Source organism: Trachypithecus francoisi, unplaced genomic scaffold (assembly GCF_009764315.1).
Source record: "Trachypithecus francoisi isolate TF-2019V2 unplaced genomic scaffold, Tfra_2.0 Lachesis_group3, whole genome shotgun sequence".
Lineage (NCBI taxonomy): Eukaryota > Metazoa > Chordata > Mammalia > Primates > Cercopithecidae > Trachypithecus > Trachypithecus francoisi.
Window position 1 is genome coordinate 18,577,282 of NW_022681468.1, and position 20,277 is coordinate 18,597,558.

The 20,277-nt window shown below is 36.8% G+C and overlaps 1 protein-coding gene across 5 annotated transcripts in view; it reads right to left on the reverse strand.

Annotated features, from left to right (window-relative positions):
* The window catches only part of SPATA7 (spermatogenesis associated 7), a 61,566-nt gene extending 41,601 nt beyond the window's left edge, over positions 1 to 19,965 (reverse strand). Inside the window, exons 1-5 of one of the 5 annotated variants that reach the window (XM_033191685.1) lie at positions 19,508 to 19,663; positions 13,947 to 14,021; positions 13,644 to 13,804; positions 11,652 to 11,747; positions 8,974 to 9,021 (exon numbers count right to left, since the gene is read on the reverse strand). In XM_033191685.1, coding sequence (XP_033047576.1) covers positions 8,974 to 9,021; positions 11,652 to 11,688 — 85 coding nt within the window. In that variant the 5' untranslated portion in view covers positions 11,689 to 11,747; positions 13,644 to 13,804; positions 13,947 to 14,021; positions 19,508 to 19,663. Of the gene's footprint in view, positions 1 to 8,973; positions 9,022 to 11,651; positions 11,748 to 13,643; positions 13,805 to 13,946; positions 14,022 to 19,507 lie in introns of all 5 variants that reach the window. The other 4 variants (XM_033191681.1, XM_033191680.1, XM_033191684.1 and 1 more) reach the window with 4 other exon arrangements.
* Positions 19,966 to 20,277: the final 312 nt, after the last annotated feature.

The following is a 20,277-nucleotide window of genomic DNA, read 5'->3' on the forward strand; positions in this document are numbered from 1 at the left end:
ATACATTTGAAATGTTTCCAGAATCCAATTATTTCCATCTCTCTCCCCTGCAACCACTCTGGTCCCAGTCACTATTATTTCTCATCTGGATTATTTTTTGTCTTCTAACTAGTCATTCTGCTTCTGTAATTGCCTCTTACAGACTATTCTCAACTATGAAGCCAAAGGGATGCTTTTAAAAGTAAAAGTGGCCCTGCTACTCCTCTCTTCAAGACCCTCCAATGGCTTGCAATGTCATTCGGAGTGAAGGCTAAAGTCTGTGCAATGGCCACTGCCTTTTATCATCTGCATCCCTCTGTCCCATCTCAGTGACTTCATCTATTACTCTTCAGTTGGCTTATTTCATACTAGCTATACAGCCCTCCTTGCTGTTTTTTGAAAACACCAATCATGACACCATTTCAAGGCTTTTACACTTGCTGTTTCCTCTGTCTGGACTGCTTTTTCACCAGACAGCTACATGCCTCTTCCTTAATTCTTTCAGGTCTCTGCTCAACTGTCACCTTATCAGCAAGGCCTTCCCCTCCAAGGGACTCTTAGTCATTTTGTTTCCATTCCATTTATTACCATATGACATATTCTTTATCTATTTATTTGTATTTGCTTATTGTTTGTCTCCTCCAACTACAATGTAAACTCTACAAAAGCAGGAAATTTGTCTTGTTCACCTCTTTAGTCCCAGCCCTTAGAATAGTGTCTAGCACATAGCAGGGGCCCAATTAAACATATGCTGAATAAATCAATGAACAAACTCTAGCAAACTAAATTAAATGTTATTCAGAATGATTAAATTTGTGATTTCGATTTTCCTTTTTTTTTTTTTTTTTTGAGATAGAGTTTCACTCTTGCTGCCCAGGCTGCCCAGGCTGGAGTGCAATGGCGTGATCTTGGCACACTGCAACCTCCGCCTCCCAGGTTCAAGTGATTCTCGTGCCTCAGCCTCCCAAGTAGCTGGGACTACAGGTGCATGCCACCACACCTGGCTAATTTCTGTATTTTTAGTAGAGAAGGGGGTTTCACCATGTTTCTCTACAGGCTGGTCTCGAACTCCTGACCTCAGGTGATTCTCCCGCCTCAGCCTCCCAAAGTGCTGGAATTACAGGCGTGAGCCACTATGCCTGACCTAAAATACTTTTAAATACTTAGTAGGGCTACTCTACTACTCTTTTGTATTCATGTTCAGATTATTTATGGCTATTTTCTCATATATATGTAGGTTACTTTTGGAACATTTTGTCAAGTAGTATATGAACAATATTCATTTTTGGCATCTTAATTGAGCTCACATTGAATTTAGAAATTACTTTAAAAAGGATCAATACTTTAAAAAGTATGTATCAATATAATATATTTGCATTATATAGAATCTTTTTATCTTATAACAAGATATGCCCTTTCTTTTGGTCCAGTCAATACATTAACCAAATTTATCTGGTTAATATATTATTTCCAGTCATGACCAGGTAGTCATTCTATTTAAGTTTGTATATATTAGATTGCTTAGGTAATAATTTTTTCAGCTTTGTTAAGGTATAGCGGAAAAATTATATATGTTTCAGGCATTTAATCTGATATTCTGATATATATTGTGAATAATCATCATAATCAAGATAATTAATATATCACCTAATATAGTCACTTTTTCTTTTTTTGTGGTGAGAACACAGATGTACCGTCTTAGCAAATTTCAAGTATATTATACAGTACTGTTAACTCTAATTAATACTGTACACTAGATCTCCAGAACTTACTCAACTTGCATAACTAAAACTTTATACTCTTTGACCAACATCTCCCCATTTCCTCCTTTCTGTAGCCCCTGGAAATTTCCAGTTTACTCTCTGCCTCTTTGAGGTTGCCCACTTTAGATTGCACATATACATGTTTAATAATCCAGATACAGGCAAGTACCACATTACCTCACTTACATCTGGAATCTAAAATGAACCTTCAGGTTCATCTGTGTTGTCACAAATGACAGAAAAAACAGGATTTCCTTCTTTTTAAAAGCTGACTATGTGGTGTGGGTTTTGTGTCTGTGTATATGTTATAAATGTGGTGTGGGTTGTGTATATGTGCGTGTAATATTTCTTTACACACATACCACATTTTCTTTATCCATTCATCTGTCGACAGGTTGTTTCTATATCTTGACTACTTAATATAATGCTGCAACAAACGTGGGAGAACAGATATCTTCTTGACATACTGACTTCATTTCCTTTGGATATATATTCAGAAGTGGGATTGCTTAATCATATGGTAGTTCTATTTTCAATTTTTTGAGGAGGCTCTATACTGATTTGCCTAATGGCTGTACCAACTTACATTCCTAGCAACAGTGCCCAAGGATTCCCTTCTCTCCACATCCCTGCCAACACTTTTTATACGTTGTCTTTTTGATGGCCATTCTCACAGGTGTGAGTGATGTCTCATTAGGGTTTTGATTTGCATTTTCCCTGATAATTAGTAATGTTAAGCATCTTTTCATATACTTGTTGGCCACTTGTATGTCTTCCTTTGAGAATGCCTACTCAGGTCCTTCATGCATTTTTATAGCAAGGTTTTTGTTTTTCTTTTTTTGCTATTGAGTTGTACTTATTACTTACATAGTTGGGATATTAACCTCTTATCAGATACATGGTTTGCAAATATTTCCTCCCATTCTGTAAGTTGCCTATGCATTCTACTCTGTCAATTGTTTCCTTTGCTGTACAAAAGCTTTTGAGTTTGGTGAATTCCATTTGTCTATTTTCGCTCTTGTTGCCTGGCTTTTGGAGTCTTATCCAAAAACATTATTGCCCAGACTAATGCCAAGAAGCTTTTTTTCTATGTTCCCTTCTAGTAGTTTTATGGATTAGGGCCTTATATTTAAGTTTTTAAATCCATTTTGAGCTGATTTTTGTATGAGTTGATTTTTGTATGAGTTGATTTTTATGGCTTAAGAGTCCATTTTCATCCTTCTCCGTGGGCCTATCCAGTTTTCCCAGAGTCATTTATTGATGACACTATCCTTTCCCCATTGTGTGTGTTTGGTACCCTTTTGAAGATCAGTTTACTATAAATACATGGATTTATTTCTGGGTTCTCCATTCTTTTCCATAGGTCTAATAAGTGTTTTTATGCCAGTTCCATAATGTTTTTATTACTATAGCTTTGAAATATATTTTGAAATTTGGAGAGTGTGATTTCTCCAACTTTATTTTTCTTGCTCAAGATTGTTTTGATTGTTTGTGGTCTTCCGTGGTGCCACATGAATTTTAGGATTGTTTGTTCTATTTCTGTAAAGAATGTCTTTGAGATTTCTATAGGGACTGCAGTAAATTTATAGAACACTTTGGGTAGTACAAAAATTATAACAATATTAATTATTCCAATTCATAAACATGGATGTCTTCCATTTATCTGTGTCTTTTAAATTTTCCTTTATTGATGTGTAATAGTTTTCAGTGCACAAGTTTTAAACCTTTTTAAGGTTATTCCTAAGCATTTTATCCTTTCTGTTGCTGTTGCAAATGGCATTGTTTCATTAATTTCCTTTTCAGACAGTTGTTTGTGTACAGAAATGCCACTGGTTTTTGTACTTTAATTTTGTATCCTGAAGCTATATTGAATTTCTTTATTGCAACAGTTCTTTTTTATTGGGCATTAGGGTATTCTACATATATTACCATGTCATCACAAACAGAAATTACTTTTTTTTTTTTTTTTTTGAGACAGGGTCTTTCTCTGTTGCCCATGCTGGGGTTCAGTGGCACAAAGTTCACTGTGACCTTGACTTCCTGGGCTCAAGTGATCCTCCTGTCTCAGCTTCCAATGTAGCTAGGACTACAGGTATGTGTCACCATGCCTGGTTAATTTTTAGTTTTTTTATTTTGTAGATACATGGTCTCACTATGTTGCCCAGGCTGGCCACTCCTGGCCTCAAGTGATCTCCCCACCTTGGTCCCCCAAAGTGTGATTATAGGTGTGAGCCACCACACCCAGTTTTACTTCTCTTTCTTTCTAAGTGGTATGCCTTTTATTTTTCTTGTCTAATTGCTCTGGCTAGGACTTCCAGTACTATGTTATATAGAAGTGGCAAAAATGGGGACTCCTTGCCTTATACCAGATCTTAGAGGAAAAGCTTTGTTTTTCTTCATTAAGCATCAGGTTACCTGTGGGATTTTCATATATCTGTTTCATGATGTTGAGGTAAGTTCCTTCTATTCCTATTTTGTTGAGAGAGTTTATCACGAATGGATGCTGAATTTTGTCAAATGGTTTTTCTGCATGTATTGAGATGATTGTGTAGTTTTTAATCTTTCACTATGTTACTGTGGTATATCATACGGGTTGATTTGCATATGTTGAACCACCTTTGTATCCCAGGGATAAATCTGACTTGGTCATGGTGTTTGATTCTTTTAACATGCAGTTGAATTCAGTTTGCTGGTATTTTACTGAAGATTTCTGCACTTAAATTAATCAGATATATTGGCCTGTAGCTTTCTTTTCTTGTGGTGTCTTTGTCTGGTTTTGGCTTCAGGGTGGTGTTAGCCTCATAAAATAAGTTTGGAAGTATTCCCACTTCTATTTTTATAAGAGTTTAAGACGGACTGGTACTAACCTTTCTTTGAATGTTTGGTAGATTTACCTATGAAGATAACTGGTCCTGGGTTATTCTTTGTTGGGAAGTTTTTTTTTTTTAATTTTTAATTTTATTTTCTTGAGATTTTATCTCATTCTGTCGCCCCGGCTGGAGTGCAGTGGCATGATCTTGGCTCACTGCAACCTCCATCTCCTGGATTCAAGTGATTCTTCTGCCTCAGCCTCCTGAATAGCTGGGATTATAGGTGCACAACACCATGCCTGGCTAATTTTTTTGTATTTTTTCATAGAGTCGGGGATTCACCATGTTGGCCAGAAGGTCTCGAACTCCTGACCTAAAGTGATCTGGCTGCCTTGGCCTCCCAAAGTGCTGGGATTACAGGCATAAGCCACCACATCTGGCCTCTGTTGGGAGGTTTTTGGTTACTGATTCAATCTCCTTTTTTCTACTGGTCTATTCGGGATATTTCTTCTTGATTCAGTTTTTGTAGGTTGTATGTTTCTAGGGATTTACCTAGATATCAAAAACTTTTTTTATAACCAAATTTCTCTTGGTTTGCAAGGTTGCTGTGAGAAATTAGCTGATGATCTTGCATAGGATTCTGTATGTGATAAAAAAGGAAGGTTACAGGTAAAATGACTTGCCCCTATAACTTGTATGTAGTGACCAAACTGGTCTTTAAAAATATGTACTAAGAAGTCTCTACTCTTGCCTAACATGCCTTTTTTCCTCCTTTAAAATTATTTGAATCTAATTTTCCATAAAAAATGACAGCCTACACAAAGGTTTGTTGCAAACATAAAAAGAATAGAAAAGGGAGAATACAAAGTGTCAAGCACAAGGCCTGAGAAAGACATTGTGTTTGTAGCTATGAACTATAGCAGGCAGCTACATAGGATTCTGTATGTGATAAGTTGCCTTTCTCATGCTACATTCAAAATTCTCCCTTTGTCTTTGATTTCTGACAATGTAATTACAATGTGTCTTGGAATAGACCTCTTCATGTTCAATCTATGTGGGATCCTTTGGGCTTTCTGAATCTAATCCATTTCCTTCCCTACAGTTGGGAAGTTCTCCAGTCGTTATTTCTTTAAATAAACTTTCTGCCAGTCTCTCCTTTTGAAACTCCCAGAGTATGCATGGTTTGCTTAATGATATACCCTATATCCCTAGGTTTTTTTCACTCTTTTTCAATTGTTTTTCTTCTCTGACTGAATAATTTCCAATTACCTGTCTTCAAGTTTTCCGATTATTCTACCTTGACATGTCTGCAGTTAAAACCCTCTATTGTATTTTTCATTTCCTTCAGCTTCAGAATTTCTATTTGCTTCTTTAAAAATTTTCTTTGTTGAACTTATCAGTTTGTTCATGTATTGTTTCCTTGTTCTCTTTGAGTTGTCTATCAGTGTTCTCTTGCCAAGCTTCTTCAAAACAATTATTCTGAATTTTTGTCAGGCAATTCACAGATCTCTATTTCTTGGGATTTGTTACTACAAATGTATTGTGTTCCTTTGGTAGTGTCATGTTTCCTATATTTTTCTGTGTTCCACGTAGACCTGCATTTCTGTCTCTGCATTTGAAGATGTACTCACCTCTTCCAGACTTTACATACTGGCTTCAATAGGGGAATTATCCCTCATATTACCTGTGGTGGGTGTGAGCCCACCAGCTTAGTGGGGTGTGCATCAGTGTCAGGTCTGAAGATACGTAGGGGTGCTGGGTCTGAGTAGGTGTGTGTGGTGGTGCCAGTCTAAGCTGGGAATGTGAAGGGTAAATTTGAATTTTAAACCCAAAAGTGTGGTTGAATAAGAGGATTAATATATATCTTCAAGGTTTTTTTTAAAAAGGGGATAATTTTATTTTATATATCTATTTTTTTAAGAAAATTAATACCAGTATGAAAATTTTGCAAAGCTTTCCTAATTAAAGTTGACACACAGTTAAGGAGAATTATTTGGTCTCATGAAAATTAGGTAAAACCAACTTAATTCAAATGATCCAGATATTTAAAGCATGTAAACACTGAACCAGTTTTGTGCTAGAAAAAAGTTACTAATATGATACAGAAGAAAAAAATATAAAGCACAAAAATTAAAAATCTTGAAGGGTCCTTAGAAATCATCTAATTACCTTTCATTTTACAAAAAAGGAAGGTCAGAGGTAAAATGACTTGCCCATATAACTTGTATGTAGTGACCAAACTGGTCTTTAAAAATATGTACCAAGAAGTCTCTACTCTTGCCTAACATGCCTTTTTTCCTCCTTTAAAATTATTTGAATCTAATTTTCCATAAAAAATGACAGCCTACACGAAGGTTTGTTGAAAACATAAAAAGAATAGAAAAGGGAGAATACAAAGTGTCAAGCACAAGGCCTGAGAAAGACACTGTGTTTGTACCTATGAACTATAGCTGGTAGCTACTGTCTCCCCTACCTTCTATCTCTTCAACTAAGACGATATACAAGAAGAGATGAGTTAACCATTCCTACTGTTTGTGATCTTTCCTAGATTGCACCCAAAAGGCATTTCCCTATCTATGCTTTTATTCATTTATCATTTACCATGAACTAACCTTAGGTGAATATTTACTTTTTAATGTAGAAATGTTCTCAAACTCTATATAAATTCAAATATTAACTTAGAAAACTTAGAAACTTAGAAAACACTGAACTTAAAATTTGTAACACTGATTTTTATATGATTAATAAGACAATCATAGGCTGTGACAGCCATGTTTTTAAAGTATACACTTTTAAAGTATCCTATTTTTAAAGTATACATTTCTTAACTGAAATCAAACAAAGCCTTCAAATGGTATTCTTCAGAAGTTTTTAAACAGGGTTTTCAAATTTTCAGTCGGATGATTTGCTTAGTAAATATTTCTAAAAATGAAGATACTTGGTCAAAGGGTAGATATATAAGGATTCTACATATACTGTGTCAATATTATGGGTTTTCTTTTTCCTTTTTATTTTTTTCTTGAGACAGGGTCTCACTCTGTCACCTACGCTGGAGTGCGGTGGCATGATCATGGCTTGCTGCAGCCTTGACCTCCCTGGCTCAAGTAATCCTCCCACCTTAGCCTCCTAAGTAGCTGGGACCAGAGTTGCATGCCACCACATCCAGCTAATTTTTGTATTTTCTAGGCTACTCTAAAATGCCTGAACTCAAGTGATCCACGTGCCTCTGTCTCTCAAAATGCTGATTATAGGTGTGAGCCACTGTGCCTGGGTATTTCTGGATAATTTTTAAGTTAGAAATGCTTTCTCAAAAGGTAATGTGTCAACACCTTTTAGTATGGCTACTATTAAACAAATAGAAAAAAGCAAGTGTTGGGGAGGACATGGGGAAATCTGAATACTTGAGCATCATTAGTTGTAATGTAAAATGGTGCAGCTGCTACAGAAAACAATGTGGTCGCTGGGTGCAGTGGCTCATGCCTATAATCCCAGCACTTTGGGGGACTGAGGCAGATGGATCACTTGAGCTCAGGAGTTTGAGACAAGCCTGGGCAACATGGTAAAACCCTGTCTCTACATAAAAAGACAATTACAGGCTGTGACAAAATTAGCTGGGCGTGGTGGCTTGCACCTGTAATCCCACTTACTTGGAAGGCTGAGGTGGGAGGACTGCTTGAGCCCAGGAGGATTACTTGCAGTGAGGTGAGATCACTCCACTGCATTTTAGCCCCAGGACAATAGAATGAGACCCTGTCTCAAAAAAAAAAGAAAAGAAAAAAGAAAATAGTATGCTTTCTCAAAAAATTAAAAATAGAATATATGATTTAGCAATTCCACTTCTGAATATACTCCCAAAATCTTTAAAAGGAGGGTCTTGAAGAGGTATTTGTATACTCATGTCCATAGCAGTATAGTTTATTCACCACAGCCAAAAGGTGAATGTAACCCAAGTGTCCATCAACTGACGAATGCATAAATAAAATGTGGTATATATATAGAATGGAATTTTATTCAGCCTTAAAAAAGGAGATTCTGACTCATTACGATGTGGGTGAACCTTGAGGACATCATGCTAGGTGAAATAAGCCAGTCACAACAGAACAAACATTATATGATTCCACTTATATAAGGTACCTAAAATAGATTCATAGAGATTGTAAGTACAATGGCGACAGTAATCAAATTCACAGAGATAAAAAGAATGTTGGTTTCCAGGGCCTATGGGAGGAAATTAATGTTTATGTGGCACAGGAATTTCAGTTTTGCAGTATAGAGTTCTGGAGGTAGTGGTTATCATTGTACCACAATATTCATGTACTTAGTATTGAACTGGACACTTAAAAATGGTTAAGACAGTAAATTTTATGTTATGTATATTTTATCTTAATTTTTTAAAATTAAAATGTTAAAAAATTACTTACACTTTACACTGGTATTCATGCTTACTGGAACTGAGCAGTCTACTGCAGCTGAAAGAGAAAGCTAATAGTTCAATAATATTCTCAGTATTTATAAATGACAAATACCAAATGAGGAAATCACAAAATGTTCCAGACCTTGTAGTTGTTTATTGTACTTCTAGAGATGGAAAACACAATACCCTTGATTAAAAATACACTGTTGGGATTAATAAATCATTCAATACTGCAGAAGAAAATACTAGCGAACTTGAAAACACAGCAATATAAACTATTCAGAATGAAACAGACTTAACATACTTATAATGTAGTCCCAAAACAAGCTTGGGGGAAAAAAAGCAAAATGGAAGACTTACACGGCCTGATTTCAAGACTTACTGTAATGCTACAATAATTAAGGCAGTGTGGTATGGGGCTTAAAGACAGACATATAGATCAACAGAACCAAGGGGTTAAGTCCACATATATGGTCAACTGACTTTCAAAAAGTACTAGGACAATTAAATAGAGAAAAGATAACCTCTTCAACAAATGGTACTGGGAAATTTGGATATGAAGAGGTAAAAAAACAAAACAAACAAAAAACATCAAAATCCTTATACCATATACAAAAACTAACTCAAAATGGATCGCAAATTTAAATGTAAGGGCTAAAACTTTAAAACTTCTAGAAGAAAACATATTAAGAAAATCTGAGTGACCTAAGGTTAGGTAAATATTTCTTGAACAGATTATGAAAACAAGTATAAAAAACTAAAGATTTCATAATTTTCACATCACAAAATATTTTTCTTTTGATTTTTTTAGCCATTTAAAAACATAAGCATCATAAAATATAAACTAAAATTTAAAAACTTTAGCTATTTAAATGAGAAAATAATAAAAATTTAAAAGACAGTCAAAAATTGGTGAAATTCAAATAAGGTCTGTAGTTAATGGGATTGCATCAATATTGATTTCCTGGTTTTGATAACTATACTACGGTTTTTAAGATTTTTAACATTAGCAGAAGAGCAGGGTAAAGGGTATATGGTAACTCTCTATACCATTTTTAAATGTTTCTGTCAGTCTAAAAATTTTTTCAGAATACAGATTTAAACAAGAAAATGAAAACATCAGCTACAGATTGGGAAAAAAAAATCTGCAAAACATATATCTAATACAGAATCTGTATATAAAGAAACTCTCACAACTTAATACTAAAGAGACAACTCATTTTTAATAATGGGTAAAAGATTTGAATAGCCATTTCACCAAAGAAGATATACAGGTGGGAAATAATAACGTAGCATCACTAGAAATCAGGGAAATGCAAACTAAAACTGTGAATTTATACTATTTCATATTCCCTAGAATGGTTAAAAAAGGACCGTCAACACCAAGGGTAAGTAAGGGTGCAGAAGTAATGGAAATGTAAATGGTATATTCCCTCTGGAAAACTGTAGTTTCTTATAAAAGTAAACTTATACTTAATATATTACCTCACAGTTCTACTCCTGACACATAACTTTACCCGAGTGAAATGTAAACACATCTTCCAAAATTGTATGTGAATGTTTATAGCAGCTTTACTCCTAATGGCCAAAAGTGAGTCAAAACAATCCAAATGTTTAACAAATCGTGAATCATAAACAAATTGTGGTCTAGTCATTAAATGAAATACTCCTTAACAATACAAAAGAATAAATGGTGGTACACAGAACAGCATGATTAGTCTCAAGATCATTAAGCTACCTGAAAAAAGGCAGACCCAAAACAATACACGATTCCATTTCTATGAACTTATAGAAAAGGTAAAACTACAGGAGAGAGACCAGATCAGTGGTTGCCAGGGATTTGTCAGGAGGGGACTGACTGCAAAGGACTACGGGGAACTCTTTGAGGTAATGGATTTTTTTCTATATCAAGGGTTGGCAAATTTTTTCTACAATGGGCCAGGTAGTAAATGCTTCAGGCTCTGCAGGGTGATACAGTCTGTCACAACTGGTCAACTCTGCTTTTTATTTTAAAACCTGCCACAGACAATATGTAAAAGATTGAAAATGACTGTTTGTCTACGGATAACTAAATTTGAATTTCATGTCACAAAATATTGTTTTTATGTATTGCTACCATTTAAAAATATGAACACCATTCTTAGTTCATGGGCTGTACAGAAACAGGTGGTAGAGGGTTTGGCCTGAACGGTGTAGTTAGCTGATTCCTGTTTTACAGCATGGTTGTAGTAGTATTTATACAAATGTGTTCATTTTTCAAAATATTTATCTGTACACATTATAATCAACGCATTTTATAATGTAAGTTTTATCTCAATAAAGCTGATAAAAGAAAAAAAATTAAACAGAAAAATAGCTAGTATCTTCTTTGTGCAACTTCCATAGATGTGTAAACAAAAAAGCAGATTACAAATTTTTACATTAAAAGCAATATCTAACAAAATATTATTAGCAATAGAGATAAAATGAAATAAAACAGGCATTATATAGATTTCAAATATAGTTAACAAAAATGGGTGTGAATTTGCTAAGTACCTAGAGTCAATAATTTGTATCACACTAAACCAAACACAAATCCTCTTATATATATATAAGGTTTTCATTTTTGCTATAGATGTATTTTAATGAGAAGTGAAGCTGGAGGTTTAAATTGAGTACAGAGAGTTCACATTTGCACATTTTTACCTTTGGCTGAAAGGATTTTATTATAGTGAACAGCCATGTGATTCTTGACCAGCTGGAGAGTGCTTAGTCTGAGAGAAGAGGAGTCAGTGCAAAAAGCTAAAAATTAAAACATAATCATTATATATTTAAAACTAATATAAAAATCATGAGATAAACAAGGTACTGATTATTTAACTTATTCTTATAAAAGGTTCTGAAATTCAATCAGAGATATTGATATGACATTGTGATGTGAATCTTTAATCTTGCACTGATAATGCCAGTGAGCTATTGACCATTTGGGTTCAAACCTTCCTGAGAATAAAATTTTACAAGCCTGAGAATCTGAGGAAGAGATTCTAGGATATGACCTATTATTGCATTTAGAAAACTATTTCTTTTTGGCAGCTCTCAATCTTTTTTTTTTTTTTTTTTTTTTTTGAGGCGGAGTCTCGCTCTGTCACCCGGACTGGAGTGCAGTGGCCAGATCTCAGCTCACTGCAAGCTCCGCCTCCCGGGTTTACGCCATTCTCCTGCCTCAGCCTCCCGAGTAGCTGGGACTACAGGCGCCTGCCACCTCGCCCAGCTAGTTTTTGTATTTTTAGTAGAGACGGGGTTTCACCGTGTTAGCCAGGATGGTCTTGATCTCCTGACCTCGTGATCCGCCCATCTCGGCCTCCCAAAGTGCTGGGATTACAGGCTTGAGCCACCGCGCCCGGCCTGCTCTCAATCTTATAACTAAGAATGTTTAGCTGCTTGCTTAATTAGTTACCACTGTTAATACTTAAACAATCAATGGAGTTTCAGAAATTCAATGAATATCCAATCCCAAAACTCTACATACAAAAATTATATTCCGAGAAGCAAATTTCTAACTTAAACCTGAAAACAAGATCTACATATCAGTTTACTACATTCTTTTTGAAGTACTAAAACTATCTTATAACAAGTGTAATCGCAAAGAAATTCCATGACATGAAACTCCTTGGTCCTCATTCAAACCATTTAAAAGAAATCTTAGAAATAGTTAAGCACTTACATACAAGTATAAAATGTAAATGTAGGCAAAACTTTTTTAAACATTAAAAAGTTTTTGAGAATACATGCAATATGGTTAAAAAAATTCAGCAGATAAAACGGCATATGGAGATTGAAAAATAAGTGACTTCTCTACCCTGACCTTTAGTCTCCCTTCCCAGAAATACACTATGTTAATGTTTAAATGCATCCTTCCAGAGGCTCTGTGCATAATATAAGCCTGTGCAATAATTACGAGCTTGATGCTACTACTAAAAATATTTACTGAATAAACGCCATTTACCATGCATTGTTCTAAACTCTTCATAAGTATAAACTTATCTCATCATTATTATTATCATTTATTCGAAGTGAAAACTGAGGCACAGAGATATGAGTTACATCTTCAAGGTTACACTGTTGATAAGGGATGCAGCTTCCATGTGACCCAAGGCAGCCTCATACTTACAACCACCATACCTATACCAGCTCTATACATATATCCTTTAAAAGAAAGTTAGCAAACTTTACATATTGTTCTTTATCCTGATTTCTATGTACATATATTTTAAATCTAGTTTCAACTTTTTAAGTTTATTTTTTTTAAGTTTATGATTATGGCTGTATATGTATGTATGTATCACACTGTAAGACAAATAAGTGAGGCAACTGAAAATAAGATCCTCCCAACACATTTGGAGGTAACAGTATCCAAGATTTTTCATGTAAATAGGGAAAATAAGGCTTTCAATTATTTTGCCTAAGGACATACACTTATACTTCTAAGCTATAATTACAAAAATTTATTTTAAAACCTATCTTAAAAATTTACCTTGAAAGCTTTAAAATATAAAAATATCACAGCACCTAGAAATCCAGTTGGATAAAGAGGCCCATAGGCTTTTGCTCCTAATATGAAATGTATTATTCAAGTGCACTTTTTCTTGGCACAGCTTTTCCTTTTCAGTGCTTATGTCTTTAATACCTGCTACTTACCATTTTAACAAGGCAGGTATGCCTTAAATCAGGGTAGTTTCCTGGCAAAAGTAGAGCTGGGCTGCTGTAGCAGCTGGGAGCAGGAGACAGCCAAGTCCATATCCAGGGCACAATAATAGTTTGAAATCATAGACTCCAAAATTCTCTAATCTCAAGAACGCCTATATTTCATTAAAATTAATAATATGAAGTTCAAATATTCGTCAAATGAAATAATTTTTCCATCACGTCATATAATTTGCAAGTAAAGGAAACACTCAGACAATCTTTTAACAAAGTTACCATTTTAGGCACCTCACTTACCATTACTTTTGGTGCTCAAGTGTCCTTTAAATAGGCATGGTGGACCATATCTGGGAAGGACAGAGGCTGCTCTGACTTTTAACAAGAAAAAAAATAATAAATTAGGATAAATGAAACACAACTTTTACAAAAACAACAATATTCAGTATTTTTTAAATTATAAATTTATCACAAAATAATTTCTTTCCCAAAAGGTGATTGTGTTTTTAGTGGTAATCTCCAAAACAGGAAGTCTGAGTTATGGCATTAAACGTAACTTAATATGCAAAATATAAATGCTATATCCCCCAAACAGAGACATTTTAAGAGGGTAAGATGACTAGTTCACTATCAGGTGGGCTGTTAAAAGCTATAACAAGGAGGACACATACAAAGTCTAGAAGATATATGGATGACTAAATGTAGAAAAAAGAAGTATCAAGATAGAAGAACTAAAATCTAGGACCAGAGAACAAAGCTTGTCAGAACAGATTAAAACAGAAAAACAAACTGAGGTCAGAATACCAATGAAGCTCTTTCTATGTCACAGGTCAGAGTGCAGGATGGAAAAAAAAATACTTAGGACAATACAAGCCAAGGCAATGCCATCTGAACTGGGAAAAAAGATAGTCATGAAATGAGCATAGCTTCTACCAAGAAAGAAGGAGGGTAAGACCTAAACATAAGAAAAAATACCAACAAACTCTCAGAAAAACCTCATTTTTCCAAATAGAAAGAACTGTGACTTTTTTCTTGTCCAGAATTTAATGCCTCTTCACCTGGAAATGACAACTCAACTTTCTTTTGGGTGACTGCTATTCCTTTACTCTTAGCCCAGGTGGTTCAAAGAGAGCTGACCCCACTGTCTGGACAGCTGCGTTGACAGCGTCAGCAATGCTATGTGATCCAAGTCCCGCCATGAGATACACAATCCTGGGCCTTTGACTGGAACTATTAGGAAAGGTACTTTCATTTCACTGGGCTTGCTAAACCCAGTGAAGGGTCTAAGCAAGCCCTGTATTGCTGGTGGCCATCCTGAACCATATAAAGGAACCTGTCTGAGAATGAAGCCTACACAGTCAAGTGGAACCAAGATAGAAAGAGATTCCTTGGTGACATCATTTGAGTACCTGAGGCCAACCATGTTTGAAGCTCTACCTTACCTAGAGTTTTCTTTATATTAGCCAAAAAAAAAAAAAAAAATCACATTTTAGCTTAAACTAGTATGAGTTGATTTCTTCATTTGTAGTCAAAATGCTATTTAGTAGTAACCCTGCCAGGCAGTGCTCCAAGCACTTTACTAGTATAAATTCATTTAATCCTTACAATACTATAATTCTCCCTACTTTATAGATGAGGGTAATTGAAGCACAGAGGTTAAACTCATAATTTGCCAAAGATTACACAAGATTGTGACAGATTTGGGATCTGAGCCCAAGCAGTCTGGTTCCTGGATCTATTACACTATCTTGACCAATATAAACTGCTCAGTACTTGAACCATGCTCTAAGCTACTACATCATGTAAAAAGATCATGTGAAACAGATCAAGAAGATATCTCAACTGTATGTAGTTTATTCCCTTCAAATTCCATTCTATTATATGTATGTTTCACTATAGGTCACAGAAAAAGGAAAAACAGGTATACCCAGAGAAGTGTGAAAGGATGAAGAGAATGAAAAAAGGTTGGAACCTAGTGATACTGCCTTGGATAGAAATGCTTCCCCACCTATCTGTAGGTGACAGCTGTGAACAAGGTGGTTAATATTTGGCCCCAGGAATCAAACCAGCTTCTCTTTAGCATAAGATGGTGATAAGAACAAACATGGAATTTAGATGTTCCTTGATGTCTATGTTCCCTTGTCTATTTACCATCAGATGTACACCAAGGCATATACTCATTGGTTTCTGCTATTCCTACAGATAAATGTCATATTAAAAGTGACAGAATTAGGGCTGGGCACAATGGCTCATACTTGTAATCCCAGCACTTTGGGAGACCAAGGCAGGCAGATTACCTAAGCTCAGGAGTTCAAGACCAGCCTGGACAACATGGTGAAACTCTAACTGTACAAAAAAAATACAAAATTAGCTGGGTGTGGTGGTGTGCACCTGTAGTCCCAGCTACACAGGAGGCTGAGGTGGGAGGATGATTGAGCCCAGGAGGCTGCACTGCACTCCAATCTGGGTAACAGAATAAGACCCTGTCTCAAAAAAAGAAAAAAATAAATAAAACCTAACAGAATTGAAGGGAGACATAGACAACTTAATTCATCTACCCTCTCCCAGTTTCTGGGTCCTGCTTTGTGTCCTGTGTATAGGTCACATTGTCCTGTTTTTGTTTTTTTGCATGACTTGTAATTTCTTTTTGTTGAACAGTTAACATTTTAGGTAATATATTGTAGCAACTTTAGATACAGAATCCTCTCCTAAGCTTGTTTCCACTGTTGTTCACTTGTTTGTTTAGTGACTTGGCTAAGCAATTCATCAGTCTATTTCCCATGGAATGTGAAGCCTCTGATATCACTCCTCAGCGATGAAGCTTTGGGCACGTGCACAATCACGCCTTCTCTAATGAGGTCTGAACCCCAGTCTTCGGGAGAAAGTCTCTTTCAAATTGTCCTTCCTTGAATACTTTCCCTTAATTCTAGGTACCAGATACAGTTTTCTTATATCTTTTTAATTAATTCATTAAATTTTTAAATACTAGAGACAGGGTGTTGCTATGTTACCCAGGCTGTTTACAAACTCCTGGCCTCAAGTGATGCTCCGGCCTCAGCCTCCTAAAATGCTGAGATTACAGGCATGAGCTGACATACCCAGCCTGTTACATCTTATACTCTTTTATGAAAGTATAACAATTCTTTAACTTTTCCTTGTATAAACCAATGTATGGTTTCTATCTCCAGATTGGACCCAGAATGAGCCAAAGGGGCATGAAGAAGTAGCCTAAAAACCAAATGCCAAGGAAAAGAACATCATTCTCTAACTATTAGGACTAAAATCCTGTCAATGAGATCGAAGATCTTAGTGGGGAAATTCATGGGTATATGAGAGCAGCCCATTTTCCTACACAATTTGATTAAAATAGCCAGAAGAAAGTCCAGTGCAGAAAGATGAAAGTGTTTCTTGTGGCAGGGTTTCTCCGGAAAACCAAAGGTTTTGGAATCTACCATTGATAAGTGTCTCTATGAGACCAATAGATTAAAATATATATATATATTTTTTTGAGATGGAGTCTTGCTCTGTTGCCCAGGCTGGAGTGCAGTGGCATGATCTTGGCTCACCGCAACCTCCTCCTCCCAGGTTCAAGTGATTCTCCTGCCTCAGCCTCCCCAGTAGCTGGGACTACAGGCACATGCCACCATGCCTGGCTAATTTTTGTATTTTTTGGTAGAGACGGGGTTTAATTATGTTGCCCAGGCTGGTCTCGAACTCCAGACCTGAAACTCCCAGGGTGCTGGGAAAAAAATTTTTTTCAAGTTACTTTCAGTTACCTATACTAATAGGTTGCCTCCTCTCCTCCCCAAAGGTTATTGATATTAGAGTGAAAGGCAGTTTGTTATTACCAATCTTTTCTTCATCTTCCCCCATAGGAAGCTGGAAGCAACGCCTTATATGTTACCTAGTCCAAGCCCCCATTTTATAAATAACTGAGGCCCAGGGATGTAGACTGAGGTGAAGATGACCTAGTTAATAGGAAACAAAGATTACAAACAAGACTAACCGATTTTCAGTCTGCTGCTCTATTATACCACTATTTAGGAGGTTTGCCTTGCAAAAGAATGTCTAAAACGTGATTACAGTAAGAGCATGACAAAAGATAATTTTTCTTTAGATATTTTAATATTTTATGCTCTGAAATAACTAAAAGCACCTCCTAATGAAATCTAAGAAATTTATTTTCAATTAAGTATTTTAGCTTTGTCTAAAATTACTTATGGTTTCCTATTAATAATAATTTACAGTATATGAAAGCTGACTGCCCCAGTCATTTGCTGATTACATTTATTTTAAAAATTCAAAATTAATAACAATATTTGATATTATCATATATTATATCCTAAAAATGAAGCTAACTAAATTGTGCAAGTTGTAAAAATATTAACTTTTACATTTGGCATGAACCCAATTTTTAAAATAATTCAAAAAACAAATACTGACAACTTACTAAATCTACTATACTCTAAATTTTACATATATCCTTTCCCCCTGCCCATCCCTACCATGGAATAGTAAGTAAATGCATTGGCTTCAGATTTTATATTTTTCACCTAGATTCAAATCCTGTTCTGCCACTGTGACCTTGGCAAGTCATTTGTGATCTTTTGCTTTAGTTTCTTCACTATGAAATAAGGCTAATGCCTATCTAACAAGATATTTTTGTACATTGAGATAATTTGGAAATAGTTCCTAGTACATAGTAAGGGTTTAATTTTAGTTGATGTGCAAAATTCTTAAGATCATAAAGCGTTTTGATTTGCTTTTTCTGAAACCTAGGTTGGTAAAGTGTCAGAATATACTGTTTGCTGATCAATGAATAGTTATCTCCTACAATCACAGTAGCACTTATTTTGATCAATGACTACATAATAAAGGCAGACTCATTCAAAAAAAGACATCCAGGAATCATTTAGCAGCTTGGTTTAAAGGCAGTCTTTTAAATAGATAAAAACACTGTATTAGGAGGGGCGGGGAGTCTAAAGATTGCCTCATTTGACTCGAGGAAGGAATGCTACTAGTTCAGAAAGTGTGAAAATGCAAATTATTTCGTTTGGGCCGATTTGTAGAGATTTAAGGTTATATTTCCCCACGCCCTAACCTCACCCCATGATGTACACCTGACTTAAGAAATCAGTAGAGAACAGGTGTATATAGTGATTATGGATTGCTGCTAAAACTGCAGTCCGCTGACCAATAACACTGCATTACCTGGAAATTTATTATAAATGCAAAATCTCAGCCACCCCGAAGGGACCTACTGAATCATAATCTGCATTTTAACATGATTCTGAGGGGATTCCTATTTACATAAAGTTACAGAAGCCCTGGGTTACTCAATAGCTTTGGGGGAGGTAGTTACTGAATGGGAGATTTCGTATTTACTGACCACTTAAAATGTGCCAAGATCTTCTCTACATTATCTGCATTTAATCTCCAAGAACTTCATGGCTTGAGTATTTGACCCTCATGTTCAAGAGATGAGAAAACTGAGGGTCGTCTCCATGGAGAGCAGAGGGGTTTGATGTGGGGCCCGGGGAGGTCTGACTCCAAAGACCAACCCTGGTTCCTCTGCCTGGGAGCTACCGAGGTTTTAACGGCTGCACAACCCTGAGTTCAGGAGACAGGGGCCCCTGGTGTCAGGGCGACAAATTCAGGGCAAAGAAGCGGACCTGCGAGGCTAGCAAGCAGTCTCTCCCTTTTCCTTTGCGCGGGCCCGGGCAGCTCCGGGCAACACTGGCGATTCAGCCAGGGGTAGGAAGCGCCCAAGAGCGGCCTTGCACTCGGCTGCCCGGACCCGAGGCTGGGAGCGCCGGCTGGAGCAAGGCGCGAGGCGGCGGTAGCCCGTGACAACCCTTTACCTCTCCGGCTGCCATCCATGCTTAGTCCTCTTGCAGCCGCCGTAGGGGCACGGGGGATCCCCTTCGGTCCTTCCCCTGGCCGGGCCCAGCCCCGGCAGTGGAGGACTGGAAAGTAAGAGCCTGCAGGGGCGGCAGCAGCAGGAAAATCGTTCCCAGGCCGGTTGCTAAGGGCCGAGTCCAGTGAGTCGCGATTATGACGTCACGGCGCAGGGGACGTGCGTTCCGCAGCCCCGCGCGTTCGGCAGCCCCGCGCCGAGGGTGCCCGGTATTAGGAGGACAGTTGCGAACGGAGAGACCTGGCGGGGAAGGTGCATCGAGCCCCAGTCTGTTGCTCTGGGATCCTGCCAGTCTTCCGCAGAGCGACCTCCTGTCAGGATCCAAATCACCAGCACCTGGCAGGCTCTGTCCCTGCGGGAAGAGCAGGGAGAGGAGGTGGACTCATCTGGCATCCACGTCCCCTGGGTCCTGGAGAAAAGTCAAACACAAATGTTAGTTGAGGTCAGGGTAACATTTAACCAGTTCCAAATAATTAAATTTCAAAGCAGTCCGTGAACCTTTGGATTAGTGAAAATCCTAGGAGTGAAAAAACCTACATATTTACATCTTAATTCTTAACCTTAATAATAAGTTTGAATTTCCTTTCTGCTCACCAAGCTTCCCCCCTCCTGACCCTGCCTCCCTTTTATCGTAAGTTTCAATCCATTTTTCTTTATAATGGAAGAGAGCTGCAACATGAATAAGGAGTTGATTTATTTATGGCTTTCTATAAT